This window comes from Pelobates fuscus, chromosome 2 (genome assembly GCF_036172605.1).
Source record: "Pelobates fuscus isolate aPelFus1 chromosome 2, aPelFus1.pri, whole genome shotgun sequence".
Lineage (NCBI taxonomy): Eukaryota > Metazoa > Chordata > Amphibia > Anura > Pelobatidae > Pelobates > Pelobates fuscus.
In genome coordinates, this window is record NC_086318.1 from 449,181,877 (window position 1) to 449,207,983 (window position 26,107).

Below are 26,107 nucleotides of genomic sequence, written 5' to 3' on the forward strand. Positions count from 1 at the left end.
CGACTCATTAACGAGCCAAAAACGACAAAATACCACTTCCTACTCCTGCTGGACACCCGTGAGCGACCCGGGAACATGTTGCCTGTGGCGGTTCTGCCGGTAGCCAGCGGCTCCAGGACGACGCAGCCATGCGGCCTGTTGGAGACCGAGGCGGGGAGAGACGGCCGCTCTTCCTGCACTAAGGTCAACTACGGAGAAGCCCTTTGTGGGGTTATTTGAACAGTCACACTGCTATCATACCCTAAAATGAGACATAGGCCCGTCAAATCCATCTACGAAAATTCGAACTATAGAAACTGAAATAGCATGGTCTCCTATATGGCATTGTAGCTTCACAGAATAGGGGCAAAGGTATACAATGGGGGTATCGTTGTACTCAGCAGATGTAGCTGAGCACAATACAGGGATAGCACACACCAGCTTTACGAAATACACATTACAAAAACCTTGTTATATGTGAATATGCCAATATAGAGAAAAAACACAATTTTACTCCAATATTTAGCAGAGATTGGCGATGAAATGGCTACGCAAAAAGTGTCAAACTAACCTTAGGTAAATAGCCTGTGATGTCTACTTTATATAAATATATACCGTATATACTCGAGTATAAGCCGACCCGAATATAAGCCGAGGCCCCTAATTTTACCCCAAAAAACTGGGAAAACTTATTGACTCGAGTATGACTAGGGTGGGAAATGCAGCAGCTACTGGTAAATTTCTAAATAAAATTAGATCCTAAAATTTTTTTATTAATTGAATATTTATTTACAGTGTGTATAATGAATGCAGTGTGTGTGCGTATGAGTGCAGCGTGTGCGTATGAGTGCAGCGTGTGTGTGTGTGTGTGTGTGTGTGTGTGTTTTGCAGAGCTTTGGTGGGGGGTGGGCAATTTTATTATTATTTTTTTAATTGTTTTAATTTTTTTTTTATTATTATTTCTTCTTATTATTTTTTATTTAATTTTTTATTTTTTTTATTTTATTATTATATATATTATAGAAACATAGAAACATAGAATGTGACGGCAGATAAGAACCATTCGGCCCATCTAGTCTGCCCAGTTTTCTAAATACTTTCATTAGTCCCTGGCCTTATCTTATAGTTAGGATAGCCTTATGCCTATCCCACGCATGCTTAAACTCCTTTACTGTGTTAACCTCTACCACTTCAGCTGGAAGGCTATTCCATGCATCCACTACCCTCTCAGTAAAGTAATACTTCCTGATATTATTTTTAAACCTTTGTCCCTCTAATTTAAGACTATGTCCTCTGGTTGTGGTAGTTTTTCTTCTTTTAAATATAGTCTCCTCCTTTACTGTGTTGATTCCCTTTATGTATTTAAATGTTTCTATCATATCCCCCCTGTCTTGTCTTTCCTCCAAGCTATACATGTTAAGATCCTTTAACCTTTCCTGGTAAGTTTTATCCTGCAATCCATGAACCAGTTTAGTAGCCCTTCTCTGAACTCTCTCTAAGGTATCAATATCCTTCTGAAGATACGGTCTCCAGTACTGCGTACAATACTCCAAGTGAGGTCTCACCAGTGTTCTGTACAATGGCATGAGCACTTCCCTCTTTCTACTGCTAATACCTCTCCCTATACAACCAAGCATTCTGCTAGCATTTCCTGCTGCTCTATTACATTGTATGCCTACCTTTAAGTCATCAGAAATAATCACCCCTAAATCCCTTTCCTCAGATGTTGAGGTTAGGACTCTATCAAATATTCTGTACTCTGCCCTTGGGTTTTTACGTCCAAAATGCATTATCTTGCACTTATCCACATTAAATGTCAGTTGCCACAACTCTGACCATTTTTCTAGTTTACCTAAATCATTTTCCATTTGGCTTATCCCTCCTGGAACATCAACCCTGTTACATATCTTAGTATCATCAGCAAAAAGACACACCTTACCATCAAGACCTTCTGCAATATCACTAATAAAAATATTAAAGAGAATGGGTCCAAGTACAGATCCCTGAGGTACCCCACTGGTGACAAGCCCAAGCTTCGAATATACTCCATTGACTACAACCCTCTGTTGCCTGTCACTCAGCCACTGCCTTACCCATTCAACAATATTGGAATCCAAACTCAAAGATTGTAGTTTATTGATAAGCCTTCTATATATTATTTATTTATATTATATATATTTTTTCGTCCCCCCTCCCTGCTTTATACATAGCAGGGAGGGGGGCTCTCCTTCCCTGGTGGTTCAGTGGGGGGGAGAGGGGGGCTGCAGAGAGTTTACTTACCTGTCCTGCAGCTCCTGTCAGCTGAGAGCCGCGGCTCTCGCGAGATTTACACTGGGAGCTGACCGAGGTGCTGAACGGACGGCGCGGAGGAGGAGAGAGCTGACAGGAGCTGCAGAACAGGTAAGTAACGCTCTCTGCAGCCCCCACAGCCCCTGTCTGTATTATGGCAATGCAAATTGCCATAATACAGACTATTGACTCGAGTATAAGCCGAGTTGGGGTTTTTCAGCACAAAAAATGTGCTGAAAAAACTCGGCTTATACTCGAGTATATACGGTACTTTTGTTTCCTGTAATGGGTATTAAACTTCCAAGACAAACATACCAACTTCTAAAATAGTTTCACATTTAAATTTTATTTTAGACCTTGTAGTTTGTGACCTGTAAAATCCTACACATATTATGTACTTTGTAAATCAAGACACATAAATGAATTGATTTTGAATTACTTTTCCTAAGCTGGACATATTATGCACACATTATTATTGCCAAAACTTGGGGGGAAAGCATTTTTTTTTACAATAAATGAGAGCGATGCAAATTGCATTTGAACACAAACAGCAAAAAATGCAAAAATTGCTTAGGTGTAAGACAAGCTTCTGAAGCTGTGTCCTTAAGGGGTTAAAGGGGTTAATGTGTGATAGGCAATATTTTTATAAATAAAATGAGACCACACAATAACCACAGACCACGTTTAATTACTTTTCAGTGGGCCCTGGTGTTTATTCCAAGCTTACAGCCATAATTTCATAACCATAAAACATAAACTTACCTTTCATATCGTAACTTTATTAACCACCAAATAGCCAGTCAGTCTTAACTAACCTGACCTCCTTCTATTTAAACCCTATAACTTTATTAACCGCCATATTGCCAGTCAGTCCTAACTAACCTGACCGCCTTTTATTTAAACCCTATAACTTTATTAACCACCATATTGCCAGTCAGTCTTAGCTAACCTGGCCGCCTTTTATTTAAACCCTATAACTTTATTCAATGAAGAGAAATGTACAGGCACTCTTCCATCTAACAGGTGCTGGATATCCGGGTAACCCACTCCTGGTACCTCCCAATGATATATGCAACAAAAAAGGATACCGCACTCTGTATAAATACTGCTTAGAAGCTAATTCTTGCAAAAATAGTTTTATTTAAATAATCAAAGCGAATAGAATATCATAAAGGTATACTTGATGACTAACAAAATATATCTACAATCCTACCATTGCACCTAAACAATAATTAATATATACAAAAAGTCCCCAATATAAACCGCAATAGATAATCAAGTAAAGTGCACAGAGGCACTATATGATAGAGAGCCCTCTATCTCTTATATACACTGTACAGAAAAATTCATCAGTAATATAGAAAAAATTCATCAGTAATATAGAAAAAATATATGTGAAAAAACAAAGAGAATGTCCAAAAAATAAAACAGTAAAAAGAAGAAAAAAATAAGAAAAAATGAGAAAAAAATGAAAAAAGTATTTACAGTCCAAATGTGTATACACTGATGATTATAAGTAGTTATTCCAAGTGTTAAATGGTTAGATCTCACCACAGTTAGAGGCCAGAGGATTCCCTGTATCATTAGTTGTTTGTATCTGCGTCCAAGGGATTATCTCCGGTCTGTGCCAGGATAGAGGAACATGTAGTCAGTCCTCCTTTGTGCAATGCGTCCTCCAGGCTCCTTCCTTGCTTGCTCGTTGTTTGTAGAGGGTCTCTTTACCTTTGATGAAATGCTGTAGCAGGCGGTGGGGTGCTGTAACGGGCTGCGCGCTCGGAATCCAATGATCCCTTCAATGGCCCTGTCGGGAATGAGTGTGAGAAGCTGCTTATGTCCCTATTGCGCGCCCGCCCTTTCTCGCGGGTCGCGCTATGATGACGTCACACTCTAATCGACATGAATGTGCTCCACAGAGCGAAAATCTCAAAATAACTTTATTAACATATTTACATATCTACAAAACTCACAAAACCATTCCCAACTATCGAAAAAAAACTTAAATGTGTTTAAAGTTGGAAACAACTTAAAATAAAAAATACTAATCTGTTATATATTAACAATTATGAATGGTTAATGACCAAAAGGGGGGAAAGATTATGCTGTAAGGAACATAGGTCGTTATTATTATTGTAAAGTGTTATGGCCGACACCCACTCCATATCATTTTTAAAGGGACACAATCACTTTCTTAAATCCTCTGTTTTTTAAAACCATATCTATGTAATTTCTGTTGTGGCCCATCTGTGTAACTCAGAGGTGCCTCTGTAAGCATGTAGTAAAAGTATATCACCGAATTGGTACATAAAGTGTTAAGACACTGAAATGGCCCCTCAGAGAAAAAAACTCTGGCTGTTTAACAAATAGAGATGTACTCACCAGTGGTGTACCAATGAAGTATATCCATGGCCATCCCAAATGAGGACCCCGTAATAACTATTCGGGTTGCGGACCAACATAGGTTAATTTTATGAGAGCCAGAGGTGGAGATAGGGGACCAGGCGGACCAATCATGGTCAAAATCTGATAAAGATAAAATCATAATGTTATGACGGTTACTTGGATCTGAGTACAGAGTATATAAGTTTAAACAATGCTAACCTGTATTATAAAAAATGTTTCAAATCATAATCCTCATTCAAACCCTGTGGATATAATGTGTCCAAGACACTAATCCACTTCGTCTCCTTGCACAAAAGTGCCTTCTGTCTATCCCCACCTCTCCGTAGGGGCTTGACAGTATCGATCACTTGAAAGCGTAATTGATTTACGCTGTGACCGTGTTGAATAAAATGTCTAGGCACTGGTTTAGCATCTGTTCCCTTTTGTATAGCGGCCCTAATGTCCCTCTTATGTTCACCAATACGGTCTTTGATCGGTCTTATAGTTTCTCCAACATAAAGAAGACCGCAAGGACACTTCAATATGTACACCACATAATCCGAGTTACATGTGAAATAATCTAAGATCTTAAATTGTTTCCCTGATAGAGGGTGTGCGAAGTATTCACCCCTTATAATGCTATTGCAGTGTCTACAATTGAGACATGGGAAAGTGCCTTTTTTTGGTTCAGAGAAGAATCTCCGTTGTTTCTTGCCGCTCCCAATGTCGGAACGTACCAATCTATCTTTCAAATTCTGTGCCCTACAATAGGAGAACAGTGGGGGATTTGTAAATTCAGTAGGAAGATTAATGTCACCCTCAAAGATGTTCCAATGTTTAAGGATAATGTTTTTAATATCCTTACTGTGGGGGGTGTATGGGGATATGAAGGGTATTCTCTCCATTTTCTCTGTTGTTCTGGTAGGATTAAGTATAATGTTCCTATCCATAAGTTGAACTCTTTCCTTATGTTTGCTGACTACCTCTAATGGATAACCTCTATCCATGAATTTTTTGCAAATCAGATCCAGTCCTGGTTCCACTTGATTATCTTGTGAGATAATTCTCCTGACCCTTAGGAGTTGGCTATATGGTAAGCCTTCTTTGAGATGGCGTGGATGATAGCTTGAATATTCAAGGAGATTATTCCTATCAGTAGGTTTTGTGTAAATGTTGGTATATAACTTATTGTTGAGTAAATGAACACGGGTATCCAGAAATGGTACCGACTCTACGTCACACGTTATTGTAAATTTAATATTGGGATCTAACATGTTCAGAGTATGGAAAAATTTATCTAATTGTGTCTTTGTCCCGCCCCAACAGACAAAAACATCGTCTATAAATCTCTTCCATGTTATGCAATTCTCAAATAATGGAGTGGTGTAAATATATAGCTCCTCCAATCTGTTCATGTACATATTCGCATAGGTTGGGGGAAATACAGACACACTAATGGAGACAACACGACGGACGCTCTCTTCCACGGAACAATCCATCTCACTGGACACAGGTCTGAAGCCTAAAAGCACTTTTACTCCGTACATGTTCAATCAGTCTATTGACATATACTCTAATCTAGTGAAGAAAGATGTTAAGCAATTGAGGAAGAAGAGACAAAGGAAGGGTAGATTTTGCCAACAGAAACCTAACTTCACTAGGAAGGAATGGCTAATACTCAATTCTCTGAAAGATGACAATTCAATAGTCATTAAGCCCGCAGACAAGGGTGGGGCACTGGTGATTATGGATAGGGACTATTATGTTAGAGAAATCCGATCACAACTTCATGACATAACAAGTTATCAACAAATAGAAGGGAATCCCATCCAACGGTTACAGCTCACCTTAAGCACACTGAATAAGGATGCGCTGGAGAAGGGCATAATCTCAGAGGGAGAGTATAGATACATGGATAAGAAATATCCCACCGTTCCGGTTTTCTATACTCTCCCTAAGATTCATAAAAACCCAGAAGCCCCACCAGGAAGGCCCATAGTCAGCGGAACAAATTCGGTATTACAACCACCAGCAGTGATCCTCGATAAGTACCTAATTAAATATGTACCCCAACAGAAATCATACATCAAAGACACAAATGAATTCCTCAAATTGATAGATAATCTGATGATTGAGGCACACACAGAGGTTTGGCTTGTCACGTTAGATGTCCAGTCATTATACACATCGATCACCCACACTGAAGGTATAGCAGCAATAGAATGGACATTGGACCAGGATGATACATTAACATTACATCCGGACACAAAAAGATATATTTTGGATCTACTACAATTTGTCCTAACGGAAAACTACTTCCTATTTGAAGATAGTTTTTATAGACAAATCAAAGGGACCGCCATGGGTTCAAATGTAGCCCCAACCTATGCGAATATGTACATGAACAGATTGGAGGAGCTATATATTTACACCACTCCATTATTTGAGAATTGCATAACATGGAAGAGATTTATAGACGATGTTTTTGTCTGTTGGGGCGGGACAAAGACACAATTAGATAAATTTTTCCATACTCTGAACATGTTAGATCCCAATATTAAATTTACAATAACGTGTGACGTAGAGTCGGTACCATTTCTGGATACCCGTGTTCATTTACTCAACAATAAGTTATATACCAACATTTACACAAAACCTACTGATAGGAATAATCTCCTTGAATATTCAAGCTATCATCCACGCCATCTCAAAGAAGGCTTACCATATAGCCAACTCCTAAGGGTCAGGAGAATTATCTCACAAGATAATCAAGTGGAACCAGGACTGGATCTGATTTGCAAAAAATTCATGGATAGAGGTTATCCATTAGAGGTAGTCAGCAAACATAAGGAAAGAGTTCAACTTATGGATAGGAACATTATACTTAATCCTACCAGAACAACAGAGAAAATGGAGAGAATACCCTTCATATCCCCATACACCCCCCACAGTAAGGATATTAAAAACATTATCCTTAAACATTGGAACATCTTTGAGGGTGACATTAATCTTCCTACTGAATTTACAAATCCCCCACTGTTCTCCTATTGTAGGGCACAGAATTTGAAAGATAGATTGGTACGTTCCGACATTGGGAGCGGCAAGAAACAACGGAGATTCTTCTCTGAACCAAAAAAAGGCACTTTCCCATGTCTCAATTGTAGACACTGCAATAGCATTATAAGGGGTGAATACTTCGCACACCCTCTATCAGGGAAACAATTTAAGATCTTAGATTATTTCACATGTAACTCGGATTATGTGGTGTACATATTGAAGTGTCCTTGCGGTCTTCTTTATGTTGGAGAAACTATAAGACCGATCAAAGACCGTATTGGTGAACATAAGAGGGACATTAGGGCCGCTATACAAAAGGGAACAGATGCTAAACCAGTGCCTAGACATTTTATTCAACACGGTCACAGCGTAAATCAATTACGCTTTCAAGTGATCGATACTGTCAAGCCCCTACGGAGAGGTGGGGATAGACAGAAGGCACTTTTGTGCAAGGAGACGAAGTGGATTAGTGTCTTGGACACATTATATCCACAGGGTTTGAATGAGGATTATGATTTGAAACATTTTTTATAATACAGGTTAGCATTGTTTAAACTTATATACTCTGTACTCAGATCCAAGTAACCGTCATAACATTATGATTTTATCTTTATCAGATTTTGACCATGATTGGTCCGCCTGGTCCCCTATCTCCACCTCTGGCTCTCATAAAATTAACCTATGTTGGTCCGCAACCCGAATAGTTATTACGGGGTCCTCATTTGGGATGGCCATGGATATACTTCATTGGTACACCACTGGTGAGTACATCTCTATTTGTTAAACAGCCAGAGTTTTTTTCTCTGAGGGGCCATTTCAGTGTCTTAACACTTTATGTACCAATTCGGTGATATACTTTTACTACATGCTTACAGAGGCACCTCTGAGTTACACAGATGGGCCACAACAGAAATTACATAGATATGGTTTTAAAAAACAGAGGATTTAAGAAAGTGATTGTGTCCCTTTAAAAATGATATGGAGTGGGTGTCGGCCATAACACTTTACAATAATAATAACGACCTATGTTCCTTACAGCATAATCTTTCCCCCCTTTTGGTCATTAACCATTCATAATTGTTAATATATAACAGATTAGTATTTTTTATTTTAAGTTGTTTCCAACTTTAAACACATTTAAGTTTTTTTTCGATAGTTGGGAATGGTTTTGTGAGTTTTGTAGATATGTAAATATGTTAATAAAGTTATTTTGAGATTTTCGCTCTGTGGAGCACATTCATGTCGATTAGAGTGTGACGTCATCATAGCGCGACCCGCGAGAAAGGGCGGGCGCGCAATAGGGACATAAGCAGCTTCTCACACTCATTCCCGACAGGGCCATTGAAGGGATCATTGGATTCCGAGCGCGCAGCCCGTTACAGCACCCCACCGCCTGCTACAGCATTTCATCAAAGGTAAAGAGACCCTCTACAAACAACGAGCAAGCAAGGAAGGAGCCTGGAGGACGCATTGCACAAAGGAGGACTGACTACATGTTCCTCTATCCTGGCACAGACCGGAGATAATCCCTTGGACGCAGATACAAACAACTAATGATACAGGGAATCCTCTGGCCTCTAACTGTGGTGAGATCTAACCATTTAACACTTGGAATAACTACTTATAATCATCAGTGTATACACATTTGGACTGTAAATACTTTTTTCATTTTTTTCTCATTTTTTCTTATTTTTTTCTTCTTTTTACTGTTTTATTTTTTGGACATTCTCTTTGTTTTTTCACATATATTTTTTCTATATTACTGATGAATTTTTTCTATATTACTGATGAATTTTTCTGTACAGTGTATATAAGAGATAGAGGGCTCTCTATCATATAGTGCCTCTGTGCACTTTACTTGATTATCTATTGCGGTTTATATTGGGGACTTTTTGTATATATTAATTATTGTTTAGGTGCAATGGTAGGATTGTAGATATATTTTGTTAGTCATCAAGTATACCTTTATGATATTCTATTCGCTTTGATTATTTAAATAAAACTATTTTTGCAAGAATTAGCTTCTAAGCAGTATTTATACAGAGTGCGGTATCCTTTTTTGTTGCCTATAACTTTATTAACCACCATATTGCCAGTCAGTCTTAGCTAACCTGACCGCCTTTTATTTAAACCCTATAACTTTATTAACCGCCATATTGCCAGTCAGTCTTATCTAACCTGACCGCCTTTTATTTAAACCCTATAACTTTATTAACCGCCATATTGCCAGTCAGTCTTAACTAACCTGACTGCCTTTTATTTAAACCCTATAACTTTATTAACCACCATATTGCCAGTCAGTCTTAACTAACCTGACCGCCTTTTATTTAAACCCTATAACTTTATTAACCACCATATTGCCAGTCAGTCTTAGCTAACCTGGCCGCCTTTTATTTAAACCCTATAACTTTATTAACCACCATATTGCCAGTCAGTCTTAGCTAACCTGACCGCCTTTTATTTAAACCCTATAACTTTATTAACCACCATATTGCCAGTCAGTCTTAACTAACCTGACCGCCTTTTATTTAAACCGTATAACTTTATTAACCACTATATTGCCAGTCAGTCTTAACTAACCTGACCGCCTTTTATTTAAACCCTATAACTTTATTAACCACCATATTGCCAGTCAGTCTTAGCTAACCTGACCGCCTTTTATTTAAACCCTATAACTTTATTAACCACCATATTGCCAGTCAGTCTTAACTAACCTGACCGCCTTTTATTTAAACCCTATAACTTTATTAACCACCATATTGCCAGTCAGTCTTAGCTAACCTGACCGCCTTTTATTTAAACCCTATAACTTTATTAACCACCATATTGCCAGTCAGTCTTATCTAACCTGGCCGCCTTTTATTTAAACCCTATAACTTTATTAACCGCCATATTGCCAGTCAGTCTTAACTAACCTGACCGCCTTTTATTTAAACCCTATAACTTTATTAACCACCATATTGCCAGTCAGTCTTAACTAACCTGACCGCCTTTTATTTAAACCGTATAACTTTATTAACCACTATATTGCCAGTCAGTCTTAACTAACCTGACCGCCTTTTATTTAAACCCTATAACTTTATTAACCGCCATATTGCCAGTCAGTCTTAACTAACCTGACCGCCTTTTATTTAAACCGTATAACTTTATTAACCACTATATTGCCAGTCAGTCTTAACTAACCTGACCGCCTTTTATTTAAACCCTATTGATACCGGAGAAACTGACGGAAGCCAAGCACAGAGAGATGGACACAGGTTTCTTCAGGAAGGAAGAGATTCTTTATTGGATCACCGATCGGGACTCAGAGGGACTAGCGTCACCAAAATACAGCAAAGTCTGAGTACTGAATACATAGAGTACATTCCTTATATAGCACTGTAGCTCCTCCCACAATTAACTACACCCACACATACCCTTAACCTATTTAATAAATAGAGTCTAAACTCATCCATCCGGTCTAACCACGTGGCTCATCTGATACAAAGGAGAGGGACGCGTAATTCCAGTTCTTACATTCCTGCACCTGGTCAGTACAGTGATGACAGTATCTTAGCTACGTGTTATTAACTAACTGATACTACAAACACATATACATACATATGCCTTGTGGCAATCTTAGCCTGCTAAACTTGTATTTTACTGGAATTACATCACATTCCCCCCTTTGATGCCTCTGATATTTCACAATTACTTGAGGCATCACTTAACCTTGGTTTGCATATACCTCAGGTTACCATGAACCAGACCAGACTTATCTTATGATGTGAATCTTTTAACACTCATCTTCCTGCATTGGTTCTCCTTGATCTAGAGCCTTATACTTATATATCGCCATTATCTGTGCAGCAGCCTTCCTCTCTGCTATACTTCCTATCAGGCTTTGCACAGACCTAACTACTAAGGGTATAAGACACGGTAGGAGTAGACACAACAGTAAAATCAGTAGGACTCCACCTACCGCTGCCTTAAGCCCTCCAAACCACTCATACCAGCTACCAAACCAACTACTTGGATTGTACCCTTTCCATACCTGAGTAGGCACATGCACTAGTTTAACCATATGGCTAGTAAGCTCAGCTATTGCTTGCCCTTCGTCATCTATTTGAAGACAGCAATTGCTCAGGTTAAACTTCCCACATACACCTCCCTCTACTGCCAAAAGGTAATCCAAGGCTAATCTATTTTGGTACACTGCTGTCCTCATCCTGGTATTATGCTTCGCTAGAAGATTGAGTGCTTGTGAGGTCTCATTAGTAATAATCTCAACCACCGCCTGTAATCTTATAATACGGTTGAGCATATAAATTGGGGTTCTATAACCAAAGGTACCATCTTCTGCCCACGTGGCTGGCCCATAATAATCTATGATACGCTGGGGAGGCCATTCATTATCTTCCCAGGTGCCTATCTCTAAGGGTCCCCTTTTCTTCCTATGATTCACATCATACACTTTAACACCTAAAGTCTCACCTGTTTCAATCGGTAACAAGAAGAAGGATGGTTTGAGCATACCCAACACACATGCCCCTTCCCAGTCCTGTGGCAACTCCGAATAGGCTTTCTTACCACAGATCCAGTACAAATTTGCTGGGGCTCTCCAAGTAGATGTGATGGATAGATCAAACCACACATCCTTTAAATTGGCATATCTAGCAAACGGGTTAGATGGTTCTGAGACATTTGAAGCCGACCACCAAGTTGTATTTTTAGTATCATCATCATAAGCTTTTTGCCCTAGACAAGTTAATTCTCCTACAGAAGTATTATACATTATTCCTTTCCTTGCTATGCAAACATAACCTATGATGGAGGTCTTTAATCTCCACTCAGATTTACCTCTAACACTCAAATGATAATCGGCTTGTGTAGATATTAGTTGGTCAACTGCCTCAGAACCGGACATTACCTCCTTTGCTTCCCAAGGCCATTGGTCTCCCATGTTAGTACCTCCACACACATAGCAGTTGGTAACATTAAGACTATCGGCAATACTTTCAGCTAAATCGATGAACAGGTTTTTAGCGTTATGGGGGATCTTATTATCTATACTCATCTCTTCATAAAAGGAATGGTATACTTGATGAGTCTGGGAGGATACCGTATCAGTCTCTATTCCTATAAACAATAATGTCCCAGGATCTAAACCCGTCCCGTATATCTGAAACCCAAATAAATTTCCATACTTATCTAGGAACTTGTCGGGGTTATTAATAAGTATATGGACTGGGTTGCATTCCATAGACTTACAATAAGGGCTAGTCGGCAACTTAGTCACTATCATGTCTTTATCTACTGTCTGTCCCCAAGTCGCCCACCCCACACAAGACCAATATGGACAAAAGTTATAGTCTTTATTTGGGCATCTAGGACTCACATATTTATTTTTACTACTGGGACAAATATATTTATCATTAGACCCATACGTCCTCTCCCATCTAAGATCCCCACATACATTCCACGGTTTTCTACCACTTGATATCGCCTTACATGCATCAAATAGCAGAACACCCGAAGAATGTACGGATTCTAACACCGTCTTATTAATTAGGGTCCCCTGAGGATCTCCATTCCTGAGAGTCAACCAAATTGTACGAGGTTGATACTCTGGACTGAAGCACTTAGGTTCTCCTACTCCTAAATGGCACACACTATAGTCTATATTTAGGTATCTACATCTTGATACCTCTCCTTTACATTCGTATTGTGAATGCCAAATTAGGGTTTGGGAAATATGGTTACCTGTTCTCGTAGTCTTAATGCATACCTCACAGCTAGGAGTGTCGGTACCTCTACCTTCCTGAATATAAAAACACATATAAATAAACACAATCAAAAGCACATCTTTCGCCGTCATCCTCAGTCTTCGTCCGTGCGATGGAACCTCAGCTTCCAGGATGTGAGGGCTGCAGGGAATGGAGTTCTGCTCGTCTTCACAGGTGTCCCTTCGAGACTTTCCTGGCTTATACACTATGTGTTGGTAAGCGGACAGGCTTTATTATGGCCTTCTCACTCACACCTGTAACAATAAAATTTGTAATCCACAATAATTCCTCGTTACTCCGACTGAGTAGTGCGTTTCAACCGGATCTTGCAGGGATTCTCTGGATCTGCTGTAATTTGCCAAGAATCGACTGCTGCTGGTTTAACTCTGGAGTGATGTATCCACGGAGTCACTTCTGCTACTTTTATCGCTGTAGGGGTAGACAAAAGAACAACATAAGGACCTCTCCACTTGGGCCCTAACGGTACATTATTCCACTCTTTAATCCACACTTGGTCTCCTGGATGATAACTATGAACAGGGGGATAAATATTCACAGGTAATCTATCTTGTACCCATTTCTGTACCTCCTCCATAGTCTTACCCAACTCTACAACCTGCTGCCGGGTAATTCCTTCTCCCAACTGACTCAAGTCCCCCCTTAAGTTACCAAGTACGGGAGGTGGTCGCCCATACATGATTTCAAAAGGAGAGAGGCCCATCCTTCTGGTAGGGGTACTGCGGATTCGCAATAAAGCTATGGGTAAGAGAACGTTCCACTTAAGTTGGGTTTCCTGACACATTTTAGCCAACTGGTTCTTTATAGTTCTATTCATTCTCTCTACCTTACCAGAACTCTGGGGTCTATATGCAGTATGAAGCCTCCACTTTATACCAAGCATATGAGTCAGTTGTTGTAGGCACTGATGAACAAAAGCTGGACCATTGTCCGATCCTATAGAACAGGGTAGTCCATATCGGGGTATTATTTCTCGTAGCAGGAATCTTACAACTTCTCCTGCTTTCTCTGTACGAGTAGGACATGCTTCTACCCAGCCTGAATAGGTGCACACAATTACCAACAGGTAACGATGTCCACCCGATTTAGGCATTACTGTAAAGTCTATTTGTAGATCGGACATGGGGAGTCCCCCCATAAACTGGACTCCTGGTGGCTTTACTGGTCCTTGTCTTGCATTATTCTTAGCACACGTTACACATCTGCGTACAATGGCCTGAGTCAAGTTGGACAATCTTGGTATGTAGAAATGTTTCCTGAGAGATCCTTCAGTACTGTCTCTCCCAGAATGTGTCCCGTTGTGATAATTTTGGACAATTTCTACCGCTAGTGATGCTGGTATGACTATTCTTCCATCTTCTAGCTGATACCACTTGTTCTCCAAATACTTTCCCGGTTCAGTCTTTAACCACTCCTCTTCTTGAGCTGTATAAACTGGAGTCCATTGGGACAGTGGAGTTGGTATAAGAGCAGCTATATGCCCTACATACTCCTGTCTTCCTGATTCAGCAGCACGCTTAGCTGCACTATCTGCCATCCGATTTCCTTTGGTTACATCACCATCTCCTCTCAGATGCGCTCGACAATGTATGATACCGACTTCTTTCGGCTCCCACACTGCTTCCAATAGTTGTAGGATTTCAGCTGCGTACTTGATTTCTTTGCCTTCTGAATTCAGTAGTCCTCTTTCTTTATACAAAGCTCCGTGGGCATGAGTGGTTAAAAACGCATACTTAGAGTCCGTATAGATATTTACTCTTAAACCTTCAGCCAATTGTAACGCTCGTGTTAGTGCTATTAATTTTGCCTTTTGTGCTGATGTTCCTTTCGCCAGTGGCCGAGCTTCTATCACCTTGTCTATTGTTGTCACTGCATATCCTGCATAGCGGATCCCTTCTTTCACATAACTACTGCCGTCGGTGTAATATTGAACATCGGGGTTCTGGATGGGAAAATCACGAAGATCTGGTCTACTTGAAAATACTTCATCCATTACTTCCAAACAATCATGTTGACTTTCAGTAGGTTGCGGCAAAAGGGTAGCTGGATTTAAGGTGTTTACAGTCTCTAAATGCACTCTTGGGTTTTCACACAACATTGCTTGATACTTGGTCATACGGCTGTTACTAAACCAATGATTTCCTTTGTAATCCAACAACGTCTGTACTGCATGTGGGACTCGTACATAAAGTTCTTGACCCAGAGTGAGTTTATCGGCTTCAGCTACTAGCAGGGCGGCTGCAGCTACGGCTCTTAGACAAGGTGGAAGTCCGCTGGCCACTGCATCCAGTTGCTTAGACATGTAGGCAACAGGTCTTTGCCATGATCCCAAGTACTGTGTCAATACTCCCACAGCCATTCTTCTTTGCTCGTGTACATATAAGTAGAATGGTCGTGTGTGATCAGGTAGACCTAATGCTGGGGCACTCATCAAAGCCTTCTTCACATCTTCAAATGCCGTTTGCTGTTCTTGGGTCCATAAGAAGGGGTCGTGCTCTGTACCTTTGATGGCTGCGTACAGAGGTTTTGCCAGTATCGCATAGCTGGGAATCCATATCCTACAGAAGCCTGCTGCCCCCAAGAATTCTCGCACTTGTCTTCTATTCTTGGGTATTGGTATTTGGCAGACAGCTTCTTTTCTCTCTGGCCCCATAATCCTTTGACCTTCAGAGATATGGAATCCCAGATACTTGACAGTTGGCAAACACAACTGAGCCTTCTTCCTGGACACCTTGTATCCTGCCTTCCAGAGAATATGTAGTAGATCGTGCGTTGCTTGCTGACATTTTTCTTTTGTAACTGCTGCTATCAACAAGTCATCTACATATTGTAACAATACACATTCTCCTGGGATAGACTCGAAATCCAGTAGATCTTGACTTAGAGCTGAACCAAATAGGGTAGGTGAATTTTTAAACCCTTGGGGCAGTCTTGTCCAAGTCATTTGGCGTTTTGAGCCCGTTACAGCGTTCTCCCATTGGAAAGCGAAAATACATTGGCTTTCTGCGGCAATTCGGAGGCAAAAGAAGGCATCTTTGAGATCTAAGACTGTGAAGTAAGTAGCCCCGCCCGGAATTAAAGCAAGCAGGTTATATGGATTGGGTACAACTGGATGTATGCTAACAACCGCATCATTGACTGCTCTTAAGTCCTGTACAGGTCGATACTCATCTGTACCGGGCTTTTGAACAGGCAGCAATGGGGTGTTCCAGGGGGAAGTACAGAATTTTAGGATACCATACCGTATGAACTTATCCAGATAGGATTGGATGTTCTTCTTAGCCTTCTGCGGAATGTGATATTGTCTTAGGCTCACTGGATAAACCCCATGTTTCAGTTCAATTTTTATTGGTGGAATATTGCGGGCCAGTCCTGGTGGGTTGTTCTCTGCCCAAACTCCTGGTATGTTAAACAATGTCTCATCACTCCTAGGGTTTTGGCTAGTCAACACTGTATAAAGTCGCCACTCTTCTTCCTTTGGTACGGATAAAGTCATAATACCTGAAGGTCCATTAAACTTTAAAGATGTTGTTCCATCTGGTAGGAACGTAATCTGCGCTTGTAATTTGGATAGCATATCACGTCCCAGCAATTGGACTGGACATTCAGGCATATAAAGGAATTGGTGTTTTACTACGTGGCCTCCCAATGTACAGAGTCGACTTTTAAGAACCGGTTTTTCAGCACTTCTTCCAGTTGCTCCTATCACAGTAATAGTCCTTCCAGATGGAGGAGCAACTAGATTAGTCACCACTGAATGTTCAGCACCAGTGTCGATCATGAACGCACTCCTTTTCCCCCCTATTGATACATCGACCATAGGCTCCGCTCGACCAAGGGGGAAGGAGCCCGGTCGGTATCAATAGTCCTCCATGACAGTGTCAGCCAATCCTACAAAGTCCCTACCTTCTCTATCGCGGGACCTTTGCACTGCTGGAATATACCTGTCTTCCCTAACACTTCCTCTGTTCCCATTACTCCCTCTATAACCATTACTCCCTCCGGGGCCTCCTCTACCTCTCGCTCTACCTCTAAAGTTTCCGTAGCCTGCCCTGGGTTGGTCTCTCTCGTACTGCTCTCTTTGCGGACATTCGTTCCTCCAATGCCCTTCTTCCTTGCAATACGCGCATTGATCCCTACTCAAAGGCTCCCTACTCCATCTATTATTGCCTCTATCTGGGCCCCGTTTATCTACGCCTGCGATCGCTACCGCTAGCATATCAGCCTTTTTACGCATCTTGCGCTCTTCCTCTTTCTTACTTTCTGTATCCCTGTTCATATAGACCTTATTTGCTACCTCCATTAGTTGGGTGATGGACATACCTGCAAACCCTTCTAACTTTTGTAGCTTGCGCTTAATATCTCCGTATGCTTGGCTGACAAAGGCGGAGTTAACCATTCGGGAATTGTCTGCGTCTTCCGGATTAAAGGGGGTATACAAGCGGTATGCCTCCAATAATCGGTCATAAAAGACACTGGGCGCTTCATCGCTTTTCTGGATCACCTCAACTGTCTTCGACATGTTAATGGCTTTCTTTCCTCCGGCTTTCATGCCAGCAATTATAGCGTCTCTATAGGCTCTGAGTTGAACCATATCAGCACCATTTACGTTCCAATCGGGATCAGTGTTGGGATAATGTGTTGCGGCCCATGCTGCTGGATTAGCTTGATTCAAAGCACGGGCTCTATCCTCTAATGCTTTAATGGCTGCTTGATTTATTCTTGTCCTTTCCTCATTGTTAAATAAAGTCATTAGTAACTGCTGGCAATCAGCCCATGTCGGATTATGCGTCTGTACTATTGAGGTGAACAGATCAGTCATAGCTTGTGGTTTCTCAGTATACGAGGAATTGTGGGTCTTCCAGTTTAAAAGATCGGTTGTAGTGAAGGGAACATATACGAAGACAGGGTCAGCTTGTGCCATTTGACCTGCGGCATCGATATAAGCTGACCCGGGATTCAGACGAAGAGGCATCTGATAGTGCTTTAATTGTTGGGCACCAGTCAACTGTCGGGTTTGGATGGGGCTACGTAGAGAGGCGTCAGTCATGGGTTCCGGTCGGGGAGAGATAGGGTATGGGGATGTGGGAGGTCGGTTTTGGGAAAAGGTCGTAAATAAAACACTTCGAGCCGAGCTAGATGAAGCTTGACCGGAAGTCTGAAGTGGCGCCAAATCAGGATATTCGTTTCTAATGGGGGTGGATTCTGGTTCCGGAAGGGGAGATTTAGTACGAGGGGGGGTGGATCCTGTACTGGAGGAGGAAGCGGAAGTGGATGAGGGTAATGAGGGGAGGGGTGCAGGACTTCCTGCGTTTGCGTCACTTCTTCTTAACGGAAAGTAAGGGGGCGGCAAAGGGATCTCGGACTCAGGGGGCGTGTCCAAAATGGGCCTAACACCAGTCCTAGTGGACGAGCAAGTCCTAGCTACCATGAGGCGACACTGCTCCTCGTGGCATGTCTGGAGCCATTTTGGCGAGTCATTTACGGCCTGTCTCCAACAGTCAATATAAGGAAACTGGCCGTAAAGTTCAGGCCTACCCGATACAGCCACGTGTAAGCGCTGTACCAGAGTTGGATCCAAACTGCCACGTGGCGGCCATGCCGCAACCAAAGTAGGCCACTCCCTAGTACACAAAGTGACCAAACGTACAGGAGACATCTTTACCCCAAAATCACAAACTTTGAATCCCTTTTTAAAATTCTTAACCATACATCCTAAGGGATCCGGAATCGTTGACTGCGACGCACCCATATTTAACAGTGGAACGTCGTCGACAACGATTACTATACACGCGTACTATTCAACAGTCACACCCGTTTTCTCTGGCAACAGCACCACGTGGTACGGTTACCAAGTGAAACGTACACAATAACAATAAACACTCAGGGAATTCCCGTACACACACAGCTGCTACACCAGTCACTATATAATCAATATTATGCCCTTTGGCGTAACTACACAGTCACCCACGCTATAATTCTCTATATACGAATTACCCGTCTATAACACACCCAGTAACATCGTCTTTTACAAATAGCGGTTACAGTACGGTTAGCATAGGTCAAAGCACAAGTTAAGGTCACAATACAATTATTAGTGGTTATGGTGTTAAACATGCAATGGACGACAATGATTAGTACTTATTATACAATGTCAGTAAATATACAGGGTTATGGTACCGTGCACTATAATACAGCAACACACTATCAACACTCTCGCTAGACGGCTGAGCTCGCGCTATCTAACAAGATATACACTTTACTAAAACAATCGTTAACACATTTACAATTCCCAACTAAACTATTGGCCAGTACCTTGAATGGACTACCTAAAACTATATACACCCGTTTTGGTTAGCCACACTGCCCAATCACCACATATATAGCGAGCTAGAGAACCGAATTTACACAGGCGCCTCTTAGTCGCACTATACAACGAGCTAGAGATCCGAATTTACACAGGCGCCTCTTAGTCGTACTATCAAAAGTCTAGTGGGTTCCAAATTTACACGCCTTCCCACTTAGCCCAGATAGGATGAGAACTAGCGAACCGAATTTACACAGGCGCCGCTTAGTCTCCCGGTCCCTCCGACCTAGCGAACGTAATATACACCCTAGAACGCTAGTCTAGACAAGACACCGGTGTCCGGCTAGGGCTATCTTACACCTGGACCCCGCCTGACTAACCAAATCAAACGGTCTGACTAAAGAGCGTTCGATCGAGCGGTGCGCCTTCGCTCCTTCCCTCCGACAGAGGGGGCAGATACACAGATTCAAAACCCCTTTGGGCCTACCGCACAATCGGTATACCCCTAGTGGGTCCTGCCGTCTAAAACAGCAGTTGTCTTACCTCCTCGTTCCTGAACCTGAGTTCACACTCATCGACGGGGACACCCCAGCACTTCTCACGTAGAGGCCGATGATCTCCTGGACAACAGACCAGTGGCGCCGAGACGAAGGGAGGTCCACGCAGAAGTTCAGGGGTGCAGCCGTAGAGAACGTGGGCAAAGATAGACCGTCTCACGCCTCTGCCTCTCAGCTACCGTTGAACGATGAGCTTCCCGGCCAATGCACCAAATGATACCGGAGAAACTGACGGAAGCCAAGCACAGAGAGATGGACACAGGTTTCTTCAGGAAGGAAGAGATTCTTTATTGGATCACCGATCGGGACTCAGAGGGACTAGCGTCACCAAAATACAGCAAAGTCTGAGTACTGAATACATAGAGTACATTCCTTATATAGCACTGTAGCTCCTCCCACAATTAACTACACCCACACATACCCTTAACCTATTTAATAAATAGAGTCTAAACTCATCCATCCGGTCTAACCACGTGGCTCATCTGATACAAAGGAGAGGGACGCGTAATTCCAGTTCTTACATTCCTGCACCTGGTCAGTACAGTGATGACAGTATCTTAGCTACGTGTTATTAACTAACTGATACTACAAACACATATACATACATATGCCTTGTGGCAATCTTAGCCTGCTAAACTTGTATTTTACTGGAATTACATCACACTATAACTTTATTAACCACCATATTGCCAGTCAGTCTTAACTAACCTGACCGCCTTTTATTTAAACCCTATAACTTTATTAACCACCATATTGCCAGTCAGTCTTATCTAACCTGACCGCCTTTTATTTAAACCCTATAACTTTATTAACCACCAAATAGCCAGTCAGTCTTAACTAACCTGACCGCCTTTTATTTAAACCCTATAACTTTATTAACCGCCATATTGCCAGTCAGTCTTAGCTAACCTGACCGCCTTTTATTTAAACCCTATAACTTTATTAACCACCATATTGCCAGTCAGTCTTAACTAACCTGACCGCCTTTTATTTAAACCCTATAACTTTATTAACCACCAAATAGCCAGTCAGTCTTAACTAACCTGACCTCCTTCTATTTATACCCTATAACTTTATTAACCACCTTTATTAACTCCTTCATTGCCACCGTACATATAAACAGATTAACTCCTTCACTGCCACGTGCATATAAACAGATTAACTCCTTCACTGCCCCTGTACATATAAACAGATTAACTCCTTCATTGCCACGTGCATATAAACAGATTAACTCCTTCACTGCCACCGTACACTACTATTGCAAATGGTATGCCATCTTGGGGGTAATTCTCATTCCTGGGCTACCATATGGTCTCAAAGGCAACGTAACCAATCTGGCAAATTTCAATGTGAAACAACTGAAACGCAAGCCTTATATTTGACTTTCTAACTTTCCAAAACACCATAAAACATGTACATGAGGGTTACTTTTATACTCGGGAGACTTCGCTGAACACAAATATTTGTGTTTCAAAACAGTAAAATGTATTACAACAATTATATCATCAGTGAAAGTGCAGTTTTTGTATGAAAAATGCAAAAAACATCGTTGTAATACAATTTACTGTTCTGAAACACTAATATTTGTGTTCAGCGAAGTCTCCAGAGTAAAACAGTACCCCCATGTACAGGTTTTATGGTGTCCTGGAAAGTTATAGAGTTAAATATAGGGCTTGCGAACCAAATTTTCTGGACTTTCTCCCTGGTTTGTCAGGCACGTCCCTTATATTTTAATTACTAAAATCACCTAATTATGTTCGAAGATTACATAAATATACACGTAGAAATTTAATGTGTGTGTGTGTGTGTGTATATATATAACTTCATTCCAAGTGTATTTTAATACTAATATACGTAATGAAGAGAGAGAGAGTTTTATTTTAAATCATTTTTATGTGTGTAACATAATTTATTTTAATTTTTTACTTTTTTCACCAGCAGGGGGACTGCCTGGCAGCCCAGACAGTCCCTCCGCAGGCAACTATTGCAGCCATGTGATCGCTCTTTGAGAACGATCACATGGCCCCTGGGGGCCTGATTTCCAGCGGGAGGACTGCTTTGGCTGTCAGGCAGTCCTCCCCAAGTGTAGCGCCGGGAAGGTAAGTATTCCTAAGGCTCCAGGGCTGAAAACCATTACAGCGTTCTATGTCGCCGCAACGGCTTTAAAGCCCTTTGAATGCGGGACAGCATAGTACTCCCTAACGGAGTTAAGGGTGGTGGAGTTCATATGAATTATTTTTCTTTCAAAGGTATAGTCACTAAAATATGTGGCAGAGAATTGAGCTGTGAGACTGCAGGGGCACGATCTATCCACCAAAACTGCTTCATTAAGCTAAAGTGGCTTTTGTGACTATAGTGTCCCTTTAATTCTATTTTATTATAGAAACATAGAATGTGACGGCAGATAAGAACCATTCGGACCATCTAGTCTGCCCAGTTTTCTAAATACTTTCATTAGTCCCTGGCCTTATCTTATAGTTAGGATAGCCTTATGCCTATCCCACGCATGCTTAAACTCCCTCACTGTGTTAACCTCTACCACTTCAGCTGGAAGGCTATTCCATGCATCCACTACCCTCTCAGTAAAGTAATACTTCCGGATATTATTTTTCAACCTTTGTCCCTCTAATTTAAGACTATGTCCTCTTGTTGTGGTAGTTTTTCTTCTTTTAAATATAGTCTCCTCCTTTACGGTGTTGATTCCCTTTATGTATTTAAATGTTTCTATCATATCCCCCCTGTCTCGTCTTTCCTCCATGCTATACATGTTAAGATCCTTTAACCTTTCCTGGTAAGTTTTATCCTGCAATCCATGAACCAGTTTAGTAGCCCTTCTTTGAACTCTCTCTAAGGTATCAATATCCTTCTGAAGATAGGGTCTCCAGTACTCTTACAATACTCCAAGTGAGGTCTCACCAGTGTTCTGTACAATGGCATGAGCACTTCCCTCTTTCTACTGCTAATACCTCTCCCTATACAACCAAGCATTCTGCTAGCATTTCCTGCTGCTCTATTACATTGTATGCCTACCTTTAAGTCATCAGAAATAATCACCCCTAAATCCCTTTCCTCAGATGTTGAGGTTAGGACTCTATCAAATATTCTGTACTCTGCCCTTGGGTTTTTACGTCCAAAATGCATTATCTTGCACTTATCCACATTAAATGTCAGCTGCCACAACTCTGACCATTTTTCTAGTTTACCTAAATCATTTGCCATTTGGTTTATCTCTACTGGGACATCAACCCTGTTGGGGGATAATCCAAATGGCTAATGATTTAGGTAAACTAGATAAATGGCCAGAGTTGTGGCAGCTGACATTTAATGTGGATAAGTGCAAGATAATGCATCTTTGACGTAAAAACCCAAGGGCAGAGTACAGAATATTTGATAGAGTCCTAACCTCAACATCTGAGGAAAGGGATTTAGGGGTGATTATTTCCTTTTCCATACACAGATCGTTGAATGATAAAATGCTTAATCTATGACTTGTATATAAGTTTAGCCTTTCTCTCTTTCCGTTTAGAGGAGCAGCGACGGAGTGGTGTGGAGCAGTGGCTGGCATCTATTCCTGTGCCGGATGAACGAAGCCCGGAGATGCTGCTCACTGTGGGAGCTCTTATTGTGGAGGAGATGAGGGAAGCCGTGGAGAAAGAGACTGGCTTTCAATGCTCTGCTGGAATCTCGAATAATAAAGTAGGCTGACCACCACTCACTGCACTGAAGTCAGGACAACTTGGAATGCTGTGTTTCGGGCATATAGTATATCTGCTCTGCACACCGAATGTAATCCTACTTCCATCTTTCCTTTAGGTACTGGCCAAGCTGGCCTGTGGTTTAAACAAACCCAACCGGCAAACCATTTTACCCTTGGGCTCGGTGTCTGAACTTTTCAACCAACTGCCCATTAGCAAAATGTAAGTATTGGACAGAGGTATATTGTTCATAATGCCTCTATTGTCGTACAGTCTATGAACACAAACCACTCTATTTTTTATTTGCTGTCTCTGGCCAATACTACTTACTTAACCAATAACCTCCACCAGTCTCTGTAACAGGGGAGCCCTTGTCTACCGATCATTATTCTCTCTAACCGGCCAATATGGCACCACTAACCTCCAGTCTCTGTAAAGGTCTCTTATCTAAGGATTCAACCCTTTCTATTCTCTGCAACCGGTCCACAAAACACCACTGAATAACATTAATAATTACCTTGCCCCTAACCACCATTTTGGGTTGTTACCAGCCGAAACCTTGGAGGAAAGCTGGGCTCATCCATCAAGGAGATCCTCGGTGTGGAGAACATGGGTCAGCTCACCCAGTTCAGCAAGTCGCATTTACAAAGTCATTTTGGAGACAAAACCGGGTAGGAGTGAAATCTACTTTCTTTGATTTTTCTAGATTCTTTGGTAGATGTGATGCAGAGAGTGGCGCAGAGAGTGGCATGTGTTCCTTCAGCGCAGTGAGAATTTATGAGAATTGGTGCATTCAGCTTATTTGGTTTTAAAGGTAATCTCTAAGCACCAAAACCACTTTAGCTTAACCCCTTAAGGACCAAACTTCTGGAATAAAAGGGAATCATGACATGTCACACATGTCATGTGTCCTTAAGGGGTTAATAATGCCATTTTGGTGTATAGATCATGCCCCTGCAGTCTCACTGTTCAATTCTCTGCCGTTGCGTAGTTAAATCACTTTGTGTGTGCCACCCTAGCCGCACCTCCCCTGGCTGTGGCTGGGTAACTTTAATCACTTAAGAACCTTGGGGACCCGCTCTAAATGCCGGCGGGCGGCATAACATGTCCCCGCCGTCCTATTTACTTACCCGCTCGCCGGGAGTCCCCCTGCTGCCATTCTAGCCCTCCAGGCCCATGTGATCGCGAGGACCTTACGATCACATGGACGGCATAGCCGTCGATAGCATTGCTAGCAGGGGGAGTGCCTGTAATCATAGGTACTCCCCCTGCTGCCTGTAAAAGATTTTTCAAAAAGTTAAATCACAGTTTAAAATGAAAAATATACTTAAATATACTTTGCTATATAGTATATAGCAAAAAATAAATTAAGAGAGAGCACTCAATGGATTTTCTCAAAGTAAATATATATTATTTTTTTTCCTTTTATTTGTCTCTTCATTTTATTTTTAGTCTTATTCTTATTTTTAATTTCTTTTTTCTGGTTCATTTTTTATGTCTAGTTTGTTACCTTTTTACGTTTCATTTTCCTTTATTTGTTCATTATTCATTTTGCACACATGCTATCTACAGGTGGATTATCTGCTTTATTTCTTATAAAATTCATGCTTAAATGTCTCTTAGACACCATTCTAGGTCCTCCATGTGTATAGCTCTCATTGAATGTATTACATGTTATCGGATTATTCTGTATAATCACACCATGTCACTTGGATCTGACACTCCTTTATGTAGCCACATCTTTCCTCATGTCTATTCCCTCTCTCTATTCTCTTATTCACTTCCCTGCATCACTGATTTAGCTCACATTTCGCACACTCCACTTGCCATGTCTCATCCACGCATTGGCATTCCTCGTTTCTGGTCTTATACATTTTACTTGGTCTCGTCTATTCGGCATTGTAGATCTAATCTCTATTTCGAGTTATATCATCCTCCTTTTGTTTTTGTGGACTCCCTATATTCACACAATATTATATGGCCACTTGTTTCCATTTACGCGTCACAATGGTCACTAGATGCGATCACTATTATTTACATATACTTCACGTCATCATGCAC

General features: G+C 41.3%; 1 protein-coding gene across 1 annotated transcript in view; it reads left to right on the forward strand.

Annotated features, from left to right (window-relative positions):
- POLH (DNA polymerase eta) overlaps positions 1-26,107 on the forward strand; it is a 130,750-nt gene that overhangs the window by 71,805 nt on the left and 32,838 nt on the right. The window contains exons 5-7 of the mRNA XM_063441570.1: positions 23,878-24,047; positions 24,165-24,268; positions 24,598-24,717. Of these exons, the coding sequence (XP_063297640.1) occupies positions 23,878-24,047; positions 24,165-24,268; positions 24,598-24,717 (394 nt within the window). The remainder of the gene's footprint in view (positions 1-23,877; positions 24,048-24,164; positions 24,269-24,597; positions 24,718-26,107) is intronic.